The sequence below is a fragment of the Saccoglossus kowalevskii genome, chromosome 1 (genome assembly GCF_978046115.1).
Source record: "Saccoglossus kowalevskii chromosome 1, keSacKowa6.1, whole genome shotgun sequence".
NCBI classification, from domain to species: Eukaryota; Metazoa; Hemichordata; class Enteropneusta; family Harrimaniidae; genus Saccoglossus; species Saccoglossus kowalevskii.
In genome coordinates, this window is record NC_140641.1 from 9085840 (window position 1) to 9103425 (window position 17586).

A 17586-nucleotide genomic window follows, 5' to 3' on the forward strand; every position below is an offset into this window, starting at 1 on the left:
ACACTAAATATACAGTTGAATAAATACTCATATTACTATTGTGTTTTTGTCATCACTATACACTGTATATCACATACACTAAATGTACAGGTGAAGAAATACTGATATCACTATTGTGTTTTTGTCATCACTACACACTGTATATCATATACACTAAATATACAGTTGAATAAATACTCATATTACTATTGTGTTTTTGTCATCACTACACACTGTATATCACATACACTAAATATACAGGTGAATAAATACTCATATTACTATTGTGTTTTTGTCATCACTACACACTGTATATCACATACACTAAATGTACAGGTGAATAAATACTCATATTACTATTGTGTTTTTGTCATCACTACACACTGTATATCACATACACTAAATATACAGGTGAATAAATACTCATATTACTATTGTGTTTTTGTCATCACTACACACTGTATATCACATACACTAAATATACAGGTGAATAAATACTCATATTACTATTGTGTTTTTGTCATCACAACACGTATATCAAATAGGCACTAAATATTTCACGAAAATGAATATTCTAAATTTCATTCTTCGGTAAAAGAATATAGGCTACTTCTAAATTTATAAAAATAATAATAAATTATATATACGTTCCCATTTGAGACTTGTTCTCTACTGAGTCCAAGCCTGAATTATTATAAAATAACTATTCAATGTTTTAGAGTAACAACGTATACAGGATATCGACCCAATAGGCCATCACGATTGCCAGACATGCTCTGCTGAATTTACATTCAAAATCTTATATTCGTTTCGTTATTCCCATTTCGGTGAACAAAACGTATCAAAATGCCGCTACTTGATATCAAATCATATATGCCAACATTCCACAATGATCAGCCTACTGGATTAGACAATATATTGCCATCATCACGGATACCACGTTATGTGTGCTGGTAAACGTATGTCCACATAATACCGAAATGTTTGGGAGGCTACGCACTAGATATGCGGGAGAGATGCTCATCCACACGGGAAATTGCGACTAATGTCAACAGCATCTCTCATCATCATACCAAGTTGTTCATTCCATTGACAAAGTGGGAATGACCATGCAAAAACAAGTCTTTAACAAGTAGCAGTAAAGTACTTTAGTGTCTTTGGGAGTAATACAATACAACCCCTCTGATAGTACCTAGTCGTTAGTTAGCAATTAGTGGATGACACAGTAATGGAAAAAATGTACCTAAAGTCAATAAACTAATGAGGATGAATCGCTAGCTACAAAGACGTCGAGTGTTTGACTAAGACGCGCAGATGGACAGCCCCAGTTCATGTCCGCATGCAATTTTACCACCTGTTCTGGGTGTGATGTTTAAGGGCTATTCAACATTTGAGCGAGATCAAATGAATCTGTGTTTCGCAAACACTATGAGACACAAGTTTATTAAACACTGCTAACCCACTGCTACAATAATTTCAACAACCGAACATGAATCTACCTCAGATTCAGGAATTTTAGCTTTCCACCGGCAGGAGAAGGCTACACGACAGTTGAATAAGTATTCAGTACTTTCTGAGTGCCCGGGAATATAACCATGAGCGTACGAGCTAATCATACACTGGTAGGCATACACTATGCAGCCAAAAGCATGAAAAGGATCTATGCATTTTGTAAGAACTAATAAACGATAAACCAAGCTACAGGCCTCAGTTTCTAATATATATATATACGGTGATAGAGGAATTAATACACAACTACATGAATATTGAAACTCGACAGCACTGTACCTCACTCATCAGGAGCTTATGTTTAATAATTCACTGCACCAAAGAGCATACATTATAAGCTTCGCAAATTAACAAACTAGTTTGTAAAATCCGATATGTCAAACACGTAAGAGGTAAGCACAGTATGTACGTCAAATCACAGAGGAAACAATAGTTTGTGATTTACTATTTGCCATGATAGAGCCTAGCATGTGAATACATGTTTTGTGACTTCCAATAGTCTTCTGCTGGAATATGGAATCAATGACAGCTTCATCATATACTACTAAGTTTCATGCATAACATAGTTCATCGATGTGCTGATTGATGTGAGAGTATCAGTAGAAAGGAAGAGCAGCATTGGTGTTGATCTAACTGATTGACAGTGATACAGCTGGAACAGCTGAAGAACATGTGATATGCTGGAGTCCAATGACAGCATCTTTTATTTGGTGCAGTTCAAGATGGTGAGTGCATATCCGAAGTTCTTAAATAAAATCTCATACTGCATTTACCAAGTGAAGAATTTCCACAAGAGGGCTGAAACTTGGTGACCAGGTCACCTCTTCTGAAAGATGAGCTATGGTGATGGCATTGACACATCTATATAGTTACTTTCTCCCATAAATTTATGATTCAAAGTTCTGATCTAGTGCAAACTGGGCCATTTTCAGTTTGTTACAATTGAAGTCTTGTTCTCGTGTTTATGTGTTTATAGATCTATTATAACGGGCATCTCTGAGTCAAGGGATTCCCGCACTCATCTCGTACATGCAGCAGGAGTAGTAAGTTGCATTGTTCTGAGTTGCATGTATGCGACATCAGCCCCTACACAGAAAGGGTAACCCATTTGAAATCCTGGACAAGGGAGTGGCATTTTGGAAAAAAAAAATTGTGTGGCTTGAAATCAAAGAACAACAAGCATTGATAATGCATAGTCCCTGTTCAGTATTAGCTGTAGTTGATGTAAATGTTGAGTACAAGTGAATGTAGAAATTTGTTAACACTAACACAGATTATAGATCGAGTTACTTTCAGTATAGTACCTAAGTGGAAACTTTGAACTGCATTGAACTATATATCTTACAGAGGAAATAGCATGAAAGAACAAGCCATGCATGGCACAGTCCCCGTTAGTTATCAAATTTAAGATATATAGTTTTGTTTATAGTAATATAGCTGGGGAATATAACCATGACAGGAATATGATTTTTTAACATTAAAATGATTGACAGTTGTATCTGATCGTCAAACAAGTACATGTCCATATTGAGAGATATTGCTCTGGAACAGCATTCAAAATCAGCCATTTTGATTACATGTATATATATAACGTATAACGAATATATAAAATTTAAATATAATAAGTCAAAGCATTTAAGAGATATGGCTCTAGAAGCCCAATCATTAAAACAACATGGCCGCCAGTCAGGCATTTTGAATCCAATCTGAAAAATAAAATGACGAGCATCAGGAACCCGTAATGTCTAATGTATGTACCAAGTTTGAACAAAATCCACCGATAAATACTTGATATTTGATGATTTGTTAGCACAAAAATAACCACCATTCGGCCATTTTGAATAGGATAGTCAAACCAATATATCTGTTTATCTATGGACATGATGTATAATGAATATTTAAAATTTGAAAATATTATCAGTCAAAACAAGTCGGAGATATGGGTCTAGAAGCCCATTCATTAAAACAAAATGGCCACCAGTCAGTCATTTTGAATCCAATCTGAAAAATAAAATGACGTGCATCAGAAACCTGTAATGTCTAATATATGTACCAAGTTTGAACGAAATCCATCCATAAATGCCAGAAATGCTTGATATTTGATGATTGTTTAGCACAAAAAAAGCCACCATTTGGCTATTTTGAATAGGATCGTCAAACTAGTATATTTGTCTATCTATGACATGATGTATAATGAATATTTAAAATTTGAACATAATCAGTGAATGCAAGTCAGAGATATGGCACGAGAACCACATTCATTAATACAAAATGGCCGCCAGTCGGCCATTTTGAATCTTATCTAAAAAACAAAATTATTTGCATCAAGGTCCCATAATGTCTAATGTATATACCAAGTTTGAACAAAATCCATCTGTAAACAGCCGAGAAATGGTTGATTTTTAGGATTTTTAGCACAACAATGGCCGCCATTCGGCCATCTTGCATCAGATCGTAAAACAAAATGATGTGCATCAAGGTCCTATAATGTCTAACGTATATACCAAGTTTGAGCAAAATCCATCTGTAAACAGCCAAGAAATGCTTAATTTTGATGATTTTTAGCGCAAAAATGGCCGCCATTCGGCCATCTTGAATCAGATCGTGAAACAAATTGACGTGCATATGTATAATACCATGAATGATGTATGTGTGAAGTTTGATTGTGATTGATCCAGGCATTTCTAAGATACAGGTCCGGACGCACGCACAGACGCACGCACGCACGCACGCACGCACGCACGGACACACAGAGGTCAAAACATAAGTCCCCGTTTTCGGATTGCGTCCGAACGGGGACTAAAAACGCAGCCAGTCAGGTATTGTTGTTCAAGTATCTCCAAAAGAAATATGGCTTGCACTGTAAACCAATAGGTATGATAACATACAAAGTCTGATTGAAAATGCTCTATTCAACTTTGAATTGAATCAGGCCATATCACCCTGTTCAGCTCCAAGAAACAGTTCCGGACATGTTACAGACTCTGATTTTGAGATATTAAACAAAATGGCCGTCATTTCAACAAATTTGATAAAATCGCTTAACAAAACATGGTGTTGTGTTATCTTGAAGTGTAGTGCCTATGTACAAACTTTGAACTGAATCAGGCCTATTAAACTATTGCTTTATATGTTGGTAAGATTTACCCTTCCTAACAGCAATACTGTATTCAAAGTATTCAATGTGGGGTAATTTTTTCATCTTGTAGTGAATATATTTGTTTGCAACCAAGATGAGAGAATTGACAAGATGATGTATGGTTGCCAGGCAACACTTGATTTGCATTCAAGAGAACACCCAAGTGCAAGTTCTCAGAGAATACAAAACGTTACCCATTTTTTTTTTCTACAGTAACTTTGATTCTCGACAGGTTGAACAGAGACTACAGAAATTTGAATCAATTGTTTTAAAGTCTGAATAGGTTACTATTCATTATATGTATGCACGTGATATCTTGAACTGAAAACCTGTTTTGTGTCAATCATGATACAATATGGTAGAACAATGGCACTGTGAAATATTTAATATATAAGTGAAGTATGTTTTGGAATGAGATGCAATTAATTTATTCTCTGTCAGTGTTTTATACTGCTTTCTTCCCAGTGGCAGCAGCACCAAATGGGGGGGGGGGTCGTCGCCCCTCCCCCAAATCAAACATGGGTCAGTATGTTTTCCCTGGAGATGTCATTAAACTCAGCTATGTATGTTAGCAAAATATGCTCCTCAAAATGCAGGAAATAGCATTTCAGGGGTTCTAGTTTTCATTTTTTTTGAGGGAGCATGCATGCATCAGGCATTACGACAGATGATTTTCACTATCAGCATCCAGAAGCCCTTGTTGAGTCTGTTTCGTTGAAAATTCATTAGTTCCCATGGATTTAGTTTGTGGCTGAAAAAACTAATTGTCTAAATTCATTCATCCAAATGTGTGGTGATATTGGATGAATTGCTTGCTATAAACCCGGCTTCCCACTAATATATATTAAAGAACCAATTCACCCATCTAAATACAAAATATCCATTGCACCGGCTCTCTTGCTCCTCCAGAACATCTGGTTATATACTCCTCATTTAGTGGGGCAATATTTAAATTCCATCACTCATTCCAATATTACTCTGCTTAACCAGATTCACTTAGTTCCATAATATTATTCCATGCCAGGAGTTTTCACATCAGCATTTTTACTCTGATCAATCTTGTTCAGTGCATCAGTTCATTATTTACAAACTTGCTTTGTTATCAGCTGACATCAATGCATGTCCCATCCATTTTTTAATTTTCTGTGCAACTTTTTACCCTCCTTGATTGGTTATTTGTATTTCTGGCCATCCACACATTTACTCCGTAATTCTCCACTTTTTCTTCTCCACGGGTAAAAAATCCGCAAATGACACTTTTGGAACTTGATTTGCTCCCCTTGTTGGATTATATTTATTACTGATTTCTGTACCTACCTCTGTCTAGGAATGAACAGGAAGACCCAGGTTTTTGGACTCATCTATAGAGTGAATAGAGAAACTCAGTTTTCAGACTAATCCATACAGAATGAACAGAAAGACCCAGGTTTTCGAATTCATCCATGAAGAGTAAATGGCAAGACTCAGGTTTTGTGACTCATTCATAGAAAATGAACAGAAAGACCCAGGTTTTCGGACTCACCCATGAAGAGTGAATAGGAAAAACTCAGGTTTTCGAACTTGTCTATGGAGAGTGAATGGGAAGACCCAGGTTTTGAGACTTATTCATGGAGAGTGTGAATGGGAGGACTCAGGTTTTGAGACTCATCCATAGAAAATGAACAGGGAGATCCAGCTTTTCGAACTCATCCATGGAGAGTGAATCAAAGACCCAGGTTTTGAGACTTATTCATGGAGAGTGTGAATGGGAGGACTCAGGTTTTGAGACTCATCCATAGAAAATGAACAGGGAGATCCAGGTTTTCAGACTCATCCATGGAGAGTGAATCGGAAGACACATAATAGACTAATGACACATGTAAAATATTTGTTGTTAGTTCTATATTTAAATTGTATTATCATTTAAAACCTGGAAATATCTTACAAATGAATGTGCCAAGAGAATGACAAGAGTACAAAGTGTTTATATGTACACAATAAAAATAGTGCAATGACACATACACTGGGGTGACACCCTTACACTGGGGTGACACACCTTTACACTGGGTTGACACACTGTTACACATAGAGGTAATACACCCACACAAAAAGTGACACACCCATAGATGATGTATAAAAGGTAACACACCAATACAGAGTGATACATCTATATACAGGGTGATGCACATATACACTGAGGCTGACACACCCATATGAAGTGTGACACAGAATACACAGAGTGACACTCTGATACAAAAAGAGACAAACAAATACAGGGCAACACACCAATACATGGGTTGATGTTTAATCTGGATGGAATGTTTCAAAGTCAGCTGTTCTCAGGGCATCATCAAAGTAATGTCACTTTTACGAATAGATGAAATCATTTCAGCAATTTCTTTACAGAATAATCCTCAACAAACTTAGAACCATTACATGGATTAATACAGACCCTAAAATTGTGTCTATTGCAAAACAATTCAACCAGTTTGGTGCTACTAGTTTCTTGCAGGAGTGGGTTCAAGCATGATTTTCTTGTGTTCAAAATTGTCTCATTTCACACTATGATTTCTTGAAATGCATACTAATTAGGTAGTTTGCCACCGGTAAAAGTTATTGAAAAGATTATGCACAATTTTAAGCAATAGTACTAGAATGAAATATCAGCGTGCCTGTGCATACTCCATGAATTTTGTCACATGCTATGATCAATTTAAAGAAAAAACCTGTGTTTCTTTCAACAGTTTGCTAGACTATTATTTTTTCAGCTTGTAATGATAGAATCAGTCGATTTAGGACTAACATGAAATCATTTTGGCACAGTTTTATTGAAAAGACGATTTTTCCATTGCTTATGAAGATTGATTTGTGAATAAAACAATTTTTTTCAGGAAATCGAATCTTGCTAACCTCACCCATCCCCCATGCTGAAACATCTATATAAAGGGTGATACACCCATACACACACATACTGAATGACACACCAATCCACCCATACACACACACATACTGAATGACACACCAATCCACCCATACACACACACATACTGAATGACACACCAATCCACCCATACACACACACATACTGAATGACACACCAATCCACCCATACACACACACATACTGAATGACACACCAATCCACCCATACACACACATACTGAATGACACACCAATCCACCCATACACACACACATACTGAATGACACACCAATCCACCCATACACACACACATACTGAATGACACACCAATCCACCCATACACACACACATCTGAATGACACACCAATCCACCCATGGAGACACCCACATACTGAATAACTCACACAATTCATTACATAAGGTGATACTTCTATATATAGGGTGACACAGCCACACAGAAGGGTTACACACCTATAAACACAGATGGACACACCCAAACACCATGGTACCATGACACACCCAGATATATGGTGACACACACAAAGTGATACCCTCCCCCTACACAGCAAGGGGTCTGCCCACCCTGACTTTAGTGGTGATCACCAATTAATTTTCATGAAATAATTAATATTCATGATTGTCATTCAAGTGCAATTTAACTACTTTAGTTTCACTTTTATGTTGATCTTTTCACCACCAGTTTCTTATTTTTATCACAAATTCACAAAATAAACCTGTTTATAGTCTGCAAATTCCTTCCCAAGATTGGGACAAAAATAGCCAAATTGAGTAAAAACTGGAAATTTACTATTTTGTCAGAAATATTGAAGAATACAAGAAAAAAGTATAGAAAAATTTGGTCTGGTGTTGAAAAGGTTAAATATTCCCATGAAAAATTAATCTGTTTTGATCAAGTTCTGTTTGGTATTAAAGTTTCCTTTGTTTGGTAAAGACAATAGTGTGTATAATAAACAATAGAATAGTGATAGTCAGCAACTTTTTATTCTGGTTAGTGCTTGACTCTAGCTACCAGCAACAAGCGATGTGGACAGATCCCTCGCACAGGGGCGATGCATTGAATGACATACCAATACAAAAATGTACACACTCATGGACACGAGTAACACACTCATAGACACGAGTAACACACTCATGAACACGAGTAACACACTCATGAACACGAGTAACACACTCATGGACACGAGTAACACACTCATAGACACGAGTAACACACTCATGAACATGAGTAACACATTCATAGACACGAGTAACACACTCATGGACATGAGTAACACACTCATAGACACAAGTAACACACTCATGGGCATGAGTAACACACTCATGGGCATGAGTAACACACTTATAGACATGAGTAACACACTCACAGACATGAGTAACACACTCACAGACATGAGTAACACACTCGCAGACATGAGTAACACACTCATGAACATGAGTAACACACTCACAGACATGAGTAACACTCACAGACATGGTAACACACTCACAGACATGAGTAACACACTCACAGACATGAGTAGCACACTCACAGACATGAGTAACACACTAATGAACATGAGTAACACACTCACAGACATGAGTAACACACTCACAGACATGAGTAACACACTCATGGACATGAGTAACACACTCATGGACATGAGTAACGCACTCATGGACGTGAGTAACACACTCATGGACATGAGTAACACACTCATGGACATGAGTAACACACTCATGGACATGAGTAACACTCATGGACATGAGTAACACACTCACAGACATGAGTAACTCACTCATGAACATGAGTAACACACTCATGAACATGAGTAACATACTCATGAACATGAGTAACATACTCACAGACATGAGTAACACACTCATGAACATGAGTAACACACAGACATGAGTAACACACTCACAGACATGAGTAACACACTCACAGACATGAGTAGCACACTCATAGACATGAGTAACACACTCATGAACATGAGTAACACACTCACAGACATGAGTAACACACTCACAAACATGAGTAACACACTCATGAACATGAGTAACACAGACATGGGTAACACACTCACAGACAAGAGTAACACACTCATGGACGTGAGTAACACACTCATCGACATGAGTAACACACTCATGGACATGAGTAACACTCATGAACATGAGTAACACACTCAGACATGAGTAACTCACTCATGAACATGAGTAACATACTCACAGACATGAGTAACACACTCACAGACATGAGTAACACACTCACAAACATGAGTAACACACTCACAAACATGAGTAACACACTCATGAACATGAGTAACACAGACATGAGTAACACACAGACAAGAGTAACACACTCAGACATGAGTAACACTCATGAACATGAGTAACACACTCACAGACATGAGCAACACACAGACATGAGTAACACACTCATGGACATGAGTAACACACTCACAGACATGAGTAACACACTCACATACATGGGTAACACTCACAGACATGAGTAACACACTCACAGACATGAGTAACACACTCACAGACATGAGTAACACACTCACAGACACGAGTAACACACTCACAGACACGAATAACACTCACAGACATGGGTAACACACTCATAGACATGAGTAACACACTCACAGACATGAGTAACACACACATGGACATGAGTAACACACTCACAGACATGAGTAACACACTCACAGACATGGGTAACACACTTACAGACATGAGTAACACACTCACAGACATGAGTAACACACTCACACATGCTGACAATTATACATGGGGTGACATACACTATTACATTATGTGACAAAATATGCAAGTATGAAACATTTCATTCTTAGTCTTCCATCTCTACTTCTTCTATCGTAGAATCTAAACCTGATGTAATATCATCTTTGCTCTCATCTTTATTTGCTGATGTAATGTCAAACTTTCCAATCATGTCACTGTCATCTAAACCTATGATATAAAAATATATAAAATACACATATTATTTGCACACATCAGAACCTTGCTGTGTTATCATAAAATAATAACATCATAACATGGTAAGACCGAATCTATCTGAATATGAAATCTTGAATGTAAACTACACAGAAGGTGAATTCCATCCCCTAAAAATGAAACAAAAAACCAGTTTACACGTCAAGTAAAACCCTAAATCCATGTGAAAATCAATATATAACACAATGTAGCAAAAATGCTTTGTTATTATCTACCACCAAATACATTTGTATACTATTTTTTTCAAAAGGAGTTCTATTCTCAAGAGCAGATTTCTAGGCATTTCTATCGTAATCACATAAAGTGAAAACAAGACAAGATTACCCCTACATGGGCAACATGTATAAATTTAGTTGCTCAGGCCATCAATTCAAAGATGAATTTGTGCTGTTTTCACCGGCTCTTCAGCTGGCATTCCACAGCAGGTTGCGCAAACCCTATAAAAATACACACAACTGTGATAGAAAATTTTGTGACATAACTCCGGCCCAGAGAATACCAAATATTTTACCTTGACATGGTTCAATATCAGTCATATATAACTCTATAGTATCAGCCAGCATGGTTACTGAAATAGTATCATCTCTTTTTAATCCAAGTGCCTGAAATAAAAAACACAATTTGTGAAAACCAAACATGTGTATTGTACAATGTACAATTATAAAAAGCGGAAATTATCATCACATATGTCATATTTGTGAGTGTCACTACATGGTTTATCGGTTTACAGTATATTTCCTCTACTGCAAACATATGTAAATCAGATGTATGCTAATTTGAAAATGACATAATTCAATAGGTCAAATTTGCTGACAGTGTTCAACAGTACTGAGAACTTAAGAATATATAAGATGAGAACATGTTAGTTATATTAGCTACTTACTTTGTGGAAGTACTCCACAGCCTCTGCAAACTGAGCTTTTAGACTGTATGTGAATCCAATAGCAGCATAGGTTGATGGATTCTGTGGACACAGCACTAAAGCTTGTCTGTGATATGTTAATGCTATATCATATTTACTACAAACCAAAAGATAACACTGTGAAACGACCAATGAATTCCATATAATACTAATACAAACAAGCATGGCACAGTGCTTTTTAAATATCAAATCTAAGATACTGTAGAATACTTTATTTTCGCTTGGAATTTATTTTCGCTATTTTCGCTGGAGGGATGATTCCGTGAAAATAAAATCCAGCGAATATACTTTTTTTCCTATATTTCACATTAAACTCATCAAAAATCAGTGAAAATAAATTCCATACAAAACGCCCAAAAAGCCTTTTCAGCGAAAATTAATTCCAGCGAAAATAAAGTATTCCACAGTATATAGAGAGATGTGGATCCAGACGCTAGATACTTGATTATGATGATTTTTTTAACAATTAAATGATTGATCTGATTGTCAAATGAGTATATTGAGAGATATTGCTTTGGAACAGCATTTATTACAACAAAACGACCACTTGTCGGTCATTTTAAATCAAATCATCAAATAAATACATCTGTATATCTATGACATGATGTATAATAAATATATAAAATTTGAACATAATCAGTTAAAGCATGTCTAAGACATGTCTCTAGAACCGCATTCATTAAAACAAAATGGCCACCAGTCAGCCATTTTGAATCCAATCTGAAAAACAAAATGACATACATCAGGGACCCATAATGTCTAATGTATGTACCAAGTTTGAAAAAAATCCATTCATAAATAACCTGACCAAGACCCAGAATACCAAAAATGCTTGATTTTTGATGATTTTTAGCACAAAAATCGACACCATTCGGCCATTTTGAATTGAATCCTGCACATATGGACAGATACATACATACATGCACGTACATAGCTCAATCTACAAGTCCTAGTTTTCGGACAGTGGAAAGGGGACTAACAATAGACCATGTTATCTATCACTGGTCCACAACGGATAGTTACTGTTAAAAGCACACTGTTTCCTTTTAACAATAATTTTCACGATATTATTAGAATTTTTGAACTTTGTTTGACATTGGATGCCATGTTAGTTTAAGGAAAAATAGCATGATCATCTTACTTGATATGCCACCACCAGTGAAATGTCACCGTCTAAAAATTATTATTACATTCTCTTAGAATTTAAAAATATATAATTTGTTTCTTGAATATCATTTAGTACAACATTTTGGGCCTGAAAAAGAATGCCATAACGGTACATACGTATCACAATTATATCTACAGTTGGTATCACTGATTTGCCTTAGCAAACATTTTCAAGATGTTGTTTAACATAATACACTAAACCAGAATGAAATAATTTTAAAATTTTAGAACTTTCAATGACTTTTTTTTATATTTTTCCAAGCCTAAAATTTCAGTACAACTTTGGTCATTTTTTTTTTGTTGCCGTCCACATAAGATTTTATAGTGTAGAGAGATAGCTGGATTCTAATGCTAATCTTCAAAACAGTCCACTTTAAATAGTGACATAAATAGACCACTTTGTAACAGTACTGATTTTTATGCTGTTTGTTCATTTTCTAGAACTCAAAGACATTTTTTCAGGACATCTTTCAATTACATTCCAAATGTACTTACTCCATTTTCCTGTACACATGGCCTAGATTATTCCATAAAGGTTCCCACTTTTCAGCCATAATCTCTGCTCCATTATACTGCACTATCTGTAAGGCGTCAGTGAAGTACTTCTCAGCAGACCCCCAACTGTGAAAAAAAAAAACGAGTCAAGAATATGAGTCTTATATACTGATATGTTGAATTGATGAATAAAGTACTACAATATTGGAACTATGGGCAAACACATAAACATACTAAAATCAAAGACTCCAATGTGCTTACATGGCAGTACTATGTCTGTTGAATCCACCACACCAGAACAGCATTTTTTTTAAATACGTCAGGATGTTATGGTCAATGATACATGTAACATATAAACAGTAGTTGTGACTTACTCATGATTGTGATAAGCAACCACACCCATCTCATGTAATACAAATGGATCTTCTGGTGCTATAGTTAATGCTTGTCGAAAGAATCTTTCAGCAAGTCGTGGGTTGTTAGTCAATCCATATTCTAATCCGATATACAACATAGGTAAATGACAACTGTGAATACAAAATAAAATATAGTATTATACATCTGTCACCATAACGCTATAAGTTCCAACGTGCCATGATTTTGCGGTACTGCACTGGGTATTTAATTCCAAATATGGAATGATTACGTGCATAAGCATCCTCTAACAATAAAAACGAACATGGCTGCCCCCAAGGTTTGACTGGACACAAACAAGTTCGCTAAATCTGTTCAAAACGTTTTGGATTTCGGCATTCCCATGATGTGTCCCTGGGAGGAGACGACGTATAATAATAAGGTTATTACAAGAGTACCGTAAAGTGTGCATGAAGACAGTACTGTGAAAATATCGATCAATGCGCAGCAGAGGTCATCATTTTATGAGCACTAATTCACAACACAACAAAGTTAGCAGTCAGAAATATTAATTACCCTCTCATTATCTGGGATGCTGAGAAGTAGGCAGCTGTAGCTTGATCATGTTCACCCTCTGCAGCAAATGCATGTCCAAATGCCAGCCATGAAGGACCATAATTCCTATCTAATGTGGCAGATTTACTGCAAACAGAAAACGTACATTCCTTGTTGAAATTGACATATCAAGAAGTAAACACTGTACAGTGGTCAGTAGTCCGACTAGTGCCAAGCGGCTGAGTTTATCCATGTTTGTCACGTTGGAGTGAGAAGCAGATAACTGGCAATAAAGATATAGCAGTGATGTAGTGATACTACACATTACTTGGTGACAAAGTACAGTAAACTGTTTTAATTTCATGTGGGACAAATTTTAACAGATTTCATGAGTGACGTTCATGAAATTTCGACTTTCATGAATGCTTGAAATTGTGAAAATTTCTATCCGTGAAGATTACATGGTTTACAGTATTCTATTCTACATAGGCAAAAACTACTTATAATATACTGTTTACATACCTGAAGTATCTCCTTGCAAGTTCATACTTTTCAATTAATAGATAATAACAACCCACAGCATACCAGGCTACAGCTTGGTTAGGATACATGTCAACCAATTTATGGGACAAATAAAATAATGCTGGAAATAGATGAACACGATGGAAATGAATCATCCTAGTATCCAAGTAATCCAATTTGTGTAAACAAATTATTTTCAGTACTGAAACCATCACAAGAAAAACACTGCAAATATACTAACTCAAACTTTTATACTGATAAATAGTACATCACTGAAAGCTTGATAAACAATTTTTTAAGTTATTGAGACTACAATTACCATGGTAACACTTACCATTAGATTTATTCAGTTCTACTAATGTTGCAATATGTAATGGTAAACACTGACTGTGATACGGATCAGAATTCAGCACACTGAAACAAAATTATTTTGTAAATATAAAATTGTTTTTCACCGTTGCCCGGTCATTTCCCGCAGCTGACAATGTCATGTATTTTATATCAGCAATAATGTTTGTGTACTTACTCTGATGTGATCTTATAACATGTTTGGTAATCACAGTTATAATAATGTCTCTCTGCTTGCTCTGTTACTACATCTAAATTATTCTGTAACGATTCAACTTTTGGTTGACAACTCGGTGGACAGGGTTTGGTATACTATTAAAAAAATCATAAAGTCAGAGAAATAGTTGCTTAACAAGATGAGCCAAATATTCTAAAGGTGCCTAGAATTTTTCCAACAGTTGAGTATATTTGAATGAATTGTGAAAAAAATAAAGGGGCAAATAATGCCTTTATGTGTTGATATTATATCAGGTTAGAACCAAATTGCTTCATCCATATCTGAACACACAACCTGGTAGATCCATTCTATAACTTCCATCCACAAACGTCAATAATACAACTTTTAAAACGAAATTAGATTGTACTGTAGTATCTTTAAACGTGTGAAAAAATTAAAGCCCTTCTTCCTGTCTTCATTAATAAATTCACCCATTTGATTAAAATCAGATGTATGCATAATATTTTAATCAAATTATGAATGCTCTGAAATATATACAATATTGAGTCTAATGCTAAACTATTAAAAAGCAAAGTGATTTTATAACTGAGAAAAGAGTTTGGGTATGCTTCCATTCAAAATGTCATCTTGGCTATGTTGTATACGTAAAGTAATGTTTTTCTAGCTTCTGAAATCCAAACTAAAGAAGCCTAAAACATTATAAAGTTGGATATTATAGCAAAAAAAAGTTATATTTGGTAGCACATTCAAGCACAGATCTTTTGCCTGATGCTGTAACCATAATGGATGTACTGGGTAAAGACTAGCTGTGTGTCAACCATCTTAAATTCACTAAAACAAAATAGTCACCAGTAATCAATTATATGTATCAAGTTTGAACAAAATCTACACAACCAAGATCCAATATGGTGGAAATGCAATCCATTAGACTTTTTGATCAGTGGAAACTTTTACATCCTAATAATGGACCACAACCACTGTACATTCGCCATAGTTCAATAATCCAGCATCAATGTGTATCAGTACATATAGTATGGCTGGCATGTGATGTACTGCACATGCACTATGCAAACGACATCTCAAATTATCAATAATGATGATTTAAATCATCTATTAGTTTTAAGTTTTAACATCAAATTCAATAAATCTGAATAATGAAAATTAAAATTCATACCCATTCCAAATTATACAAAACACAGGACTGAATATATTAAAATCCAATATATCTATGGGTTTTTATTAATGAAACTGACATTGCCATTCAGACATGAATTTAACTTGTCAACTTTAACTTTACATGGGAACAGTTTCCAGGTTTAGCATTTTGCTAAAATATATCGTCAACTTTTATATAGTGGGTAATATTTCCATGATTTAAAGTGCAATTTCAACACTGTACTCAACTCAACCCGGGATTGAATAGGTTAATTAAAGTGCCTGTGAAATGGCTGCTATTTTCACGCCTAAAATTATCAATTGATACATAAATATTATTAATTTTTATGTTTCTAAGCATGAATTATTTTTTTTAAGTAAAAAAATGTGTTTTAAACTCAGTCTACAGCAACTTTATTTTTGTGTATTTTAACGAGGCTCCTCATTAGCTTCTCATTTGCATACAGAAATTCCCCTTGTGACGTCAGAAGGGGAAGTCGCATGGCAGTTTGCATTGCCGATACGTGTAAATAAGGCAAATTTCTTGTGCAGTTTTCTAGTCTTTGACTAAATTTTCACTTATGTACTTGTTCGTCGAGGAGGAGTGGACCATAATGAACACATAGTATAAATTTTTGTTGCATGGGGTTGAGTTAGATGCGAAATATGTCCGTTCTGGTGTAGCTGGTCACCGTGATCGTCACCGACACCGGCGCACGGTTGTACACTGTTGCTGGACAAAATAGAATTTGATGTCGGAATTATCTCGTTATTTAGCAGGTTACTAGGCACATCACTACACTGTTTTATTTCATCGATCGTCTGAGTAAAACTTTCAAAATTAAAATAAAAGGGAACACATTTTGACATTCTAAACTCTAGACTATAGTGATCACTATAAAATAATTAAAAAAAACGACAAATCACAGTTACTAAATAAATGACAGGTGCGTGGAAATAAATTGACATTTTGTTGAAATAGGTGAACGCATCGGGTCAGGGCGAGGGCAAGTGCGTTAAAAGCGGCGTTTAATTGGATAACAAAAATAATCGAGATCGACACACATACAGATAAATTCAGAGTGGATTCGAGTTAGCTTGATCCATGGCGTGATTGTTATAATTATAACATCGTATTAAAACTTTATTTGGTGGAAACATATTGACCAAGCCCGGATTCTTATTTCATAAATTATTACGCAGATCAAGCTGCAAGCATGGAGGTAAAAAAGAACAGAGGTGTGAATTTGACATTCAACACCAATCACCAAACAATTCAGAAACTTTTAGCCTTCGAAAATGAAAACAGTTAGCAGTGTGTAAGGGCTGTGTAATTTCCTGTTTG

The 17586-nt window shown here is 35.6% G+C and overlaps 2 protein-coding genes across 2 annotated transcripts in view; both read right to left on the reverse strand.

The window, feature by feature from the left end:
• LOC144353526 (uncharacterized) overlaps positions 1 to 6153 on the reverse strand; it is a 39808-nt gene extending 33655 nt beyond the window's left edge. Inside the window, exon 1 of the mRNA XM_085504400.1 lies at positions 6150 to 6153. Coding sequence (XP_085360526.1) covers positions 6150 to 6153 — 4 coding nt within the window. The remainder of the gene's footprint in view (positions 1 to 6149) is intronic.
• A 3865-nt stretch (positions 6154 to 10018) lies between these two features.
• Positions 10019 to 17586, reverse strand: part of LOC100376782 (cell division cycle protein 16 homolog) — a 33342-nt gene continuing 25774 nt past the window's right edge. Inside the window, exons 8-16 of the mRNA XM_085499752.1 lie at positions 15087 to 15220; positions 14895 to 14974; positions 14561 to 14681; positions 14060 to 14185; positions 13504 to 13656; positions 13130 to 13255; positions 11429 to 11564; positions 11057 to 11147; positions 10019 to 10500 (exon numbers count right to left, since the gene is read on the reverse strand). Coding sequence (XP_085355878.1) covers positions 10379 to 10500; positions 11057 to 11147; positions 11429 to 11564; positions 13130 to 13255; positions 13504 to 13656; positions 14060 to 14185; positions 14561 to 14681; positions 14895 to 14974; positions 15087 to 15220 — 1089 coding nt within the window. The 3' untranslated portion in view covers positions 10019 to 10378. The remainder of the gene's footprint in view (positions 10501 to 11056; positions 11148 to 11428; positions 11565 to 13129; positions 13256 to 13503; positions 13657 to 14059; positions 14186 to 14560; positions 14682 to 14894; positions 14975 to 15086; positions 15221 to 17586) is intronic.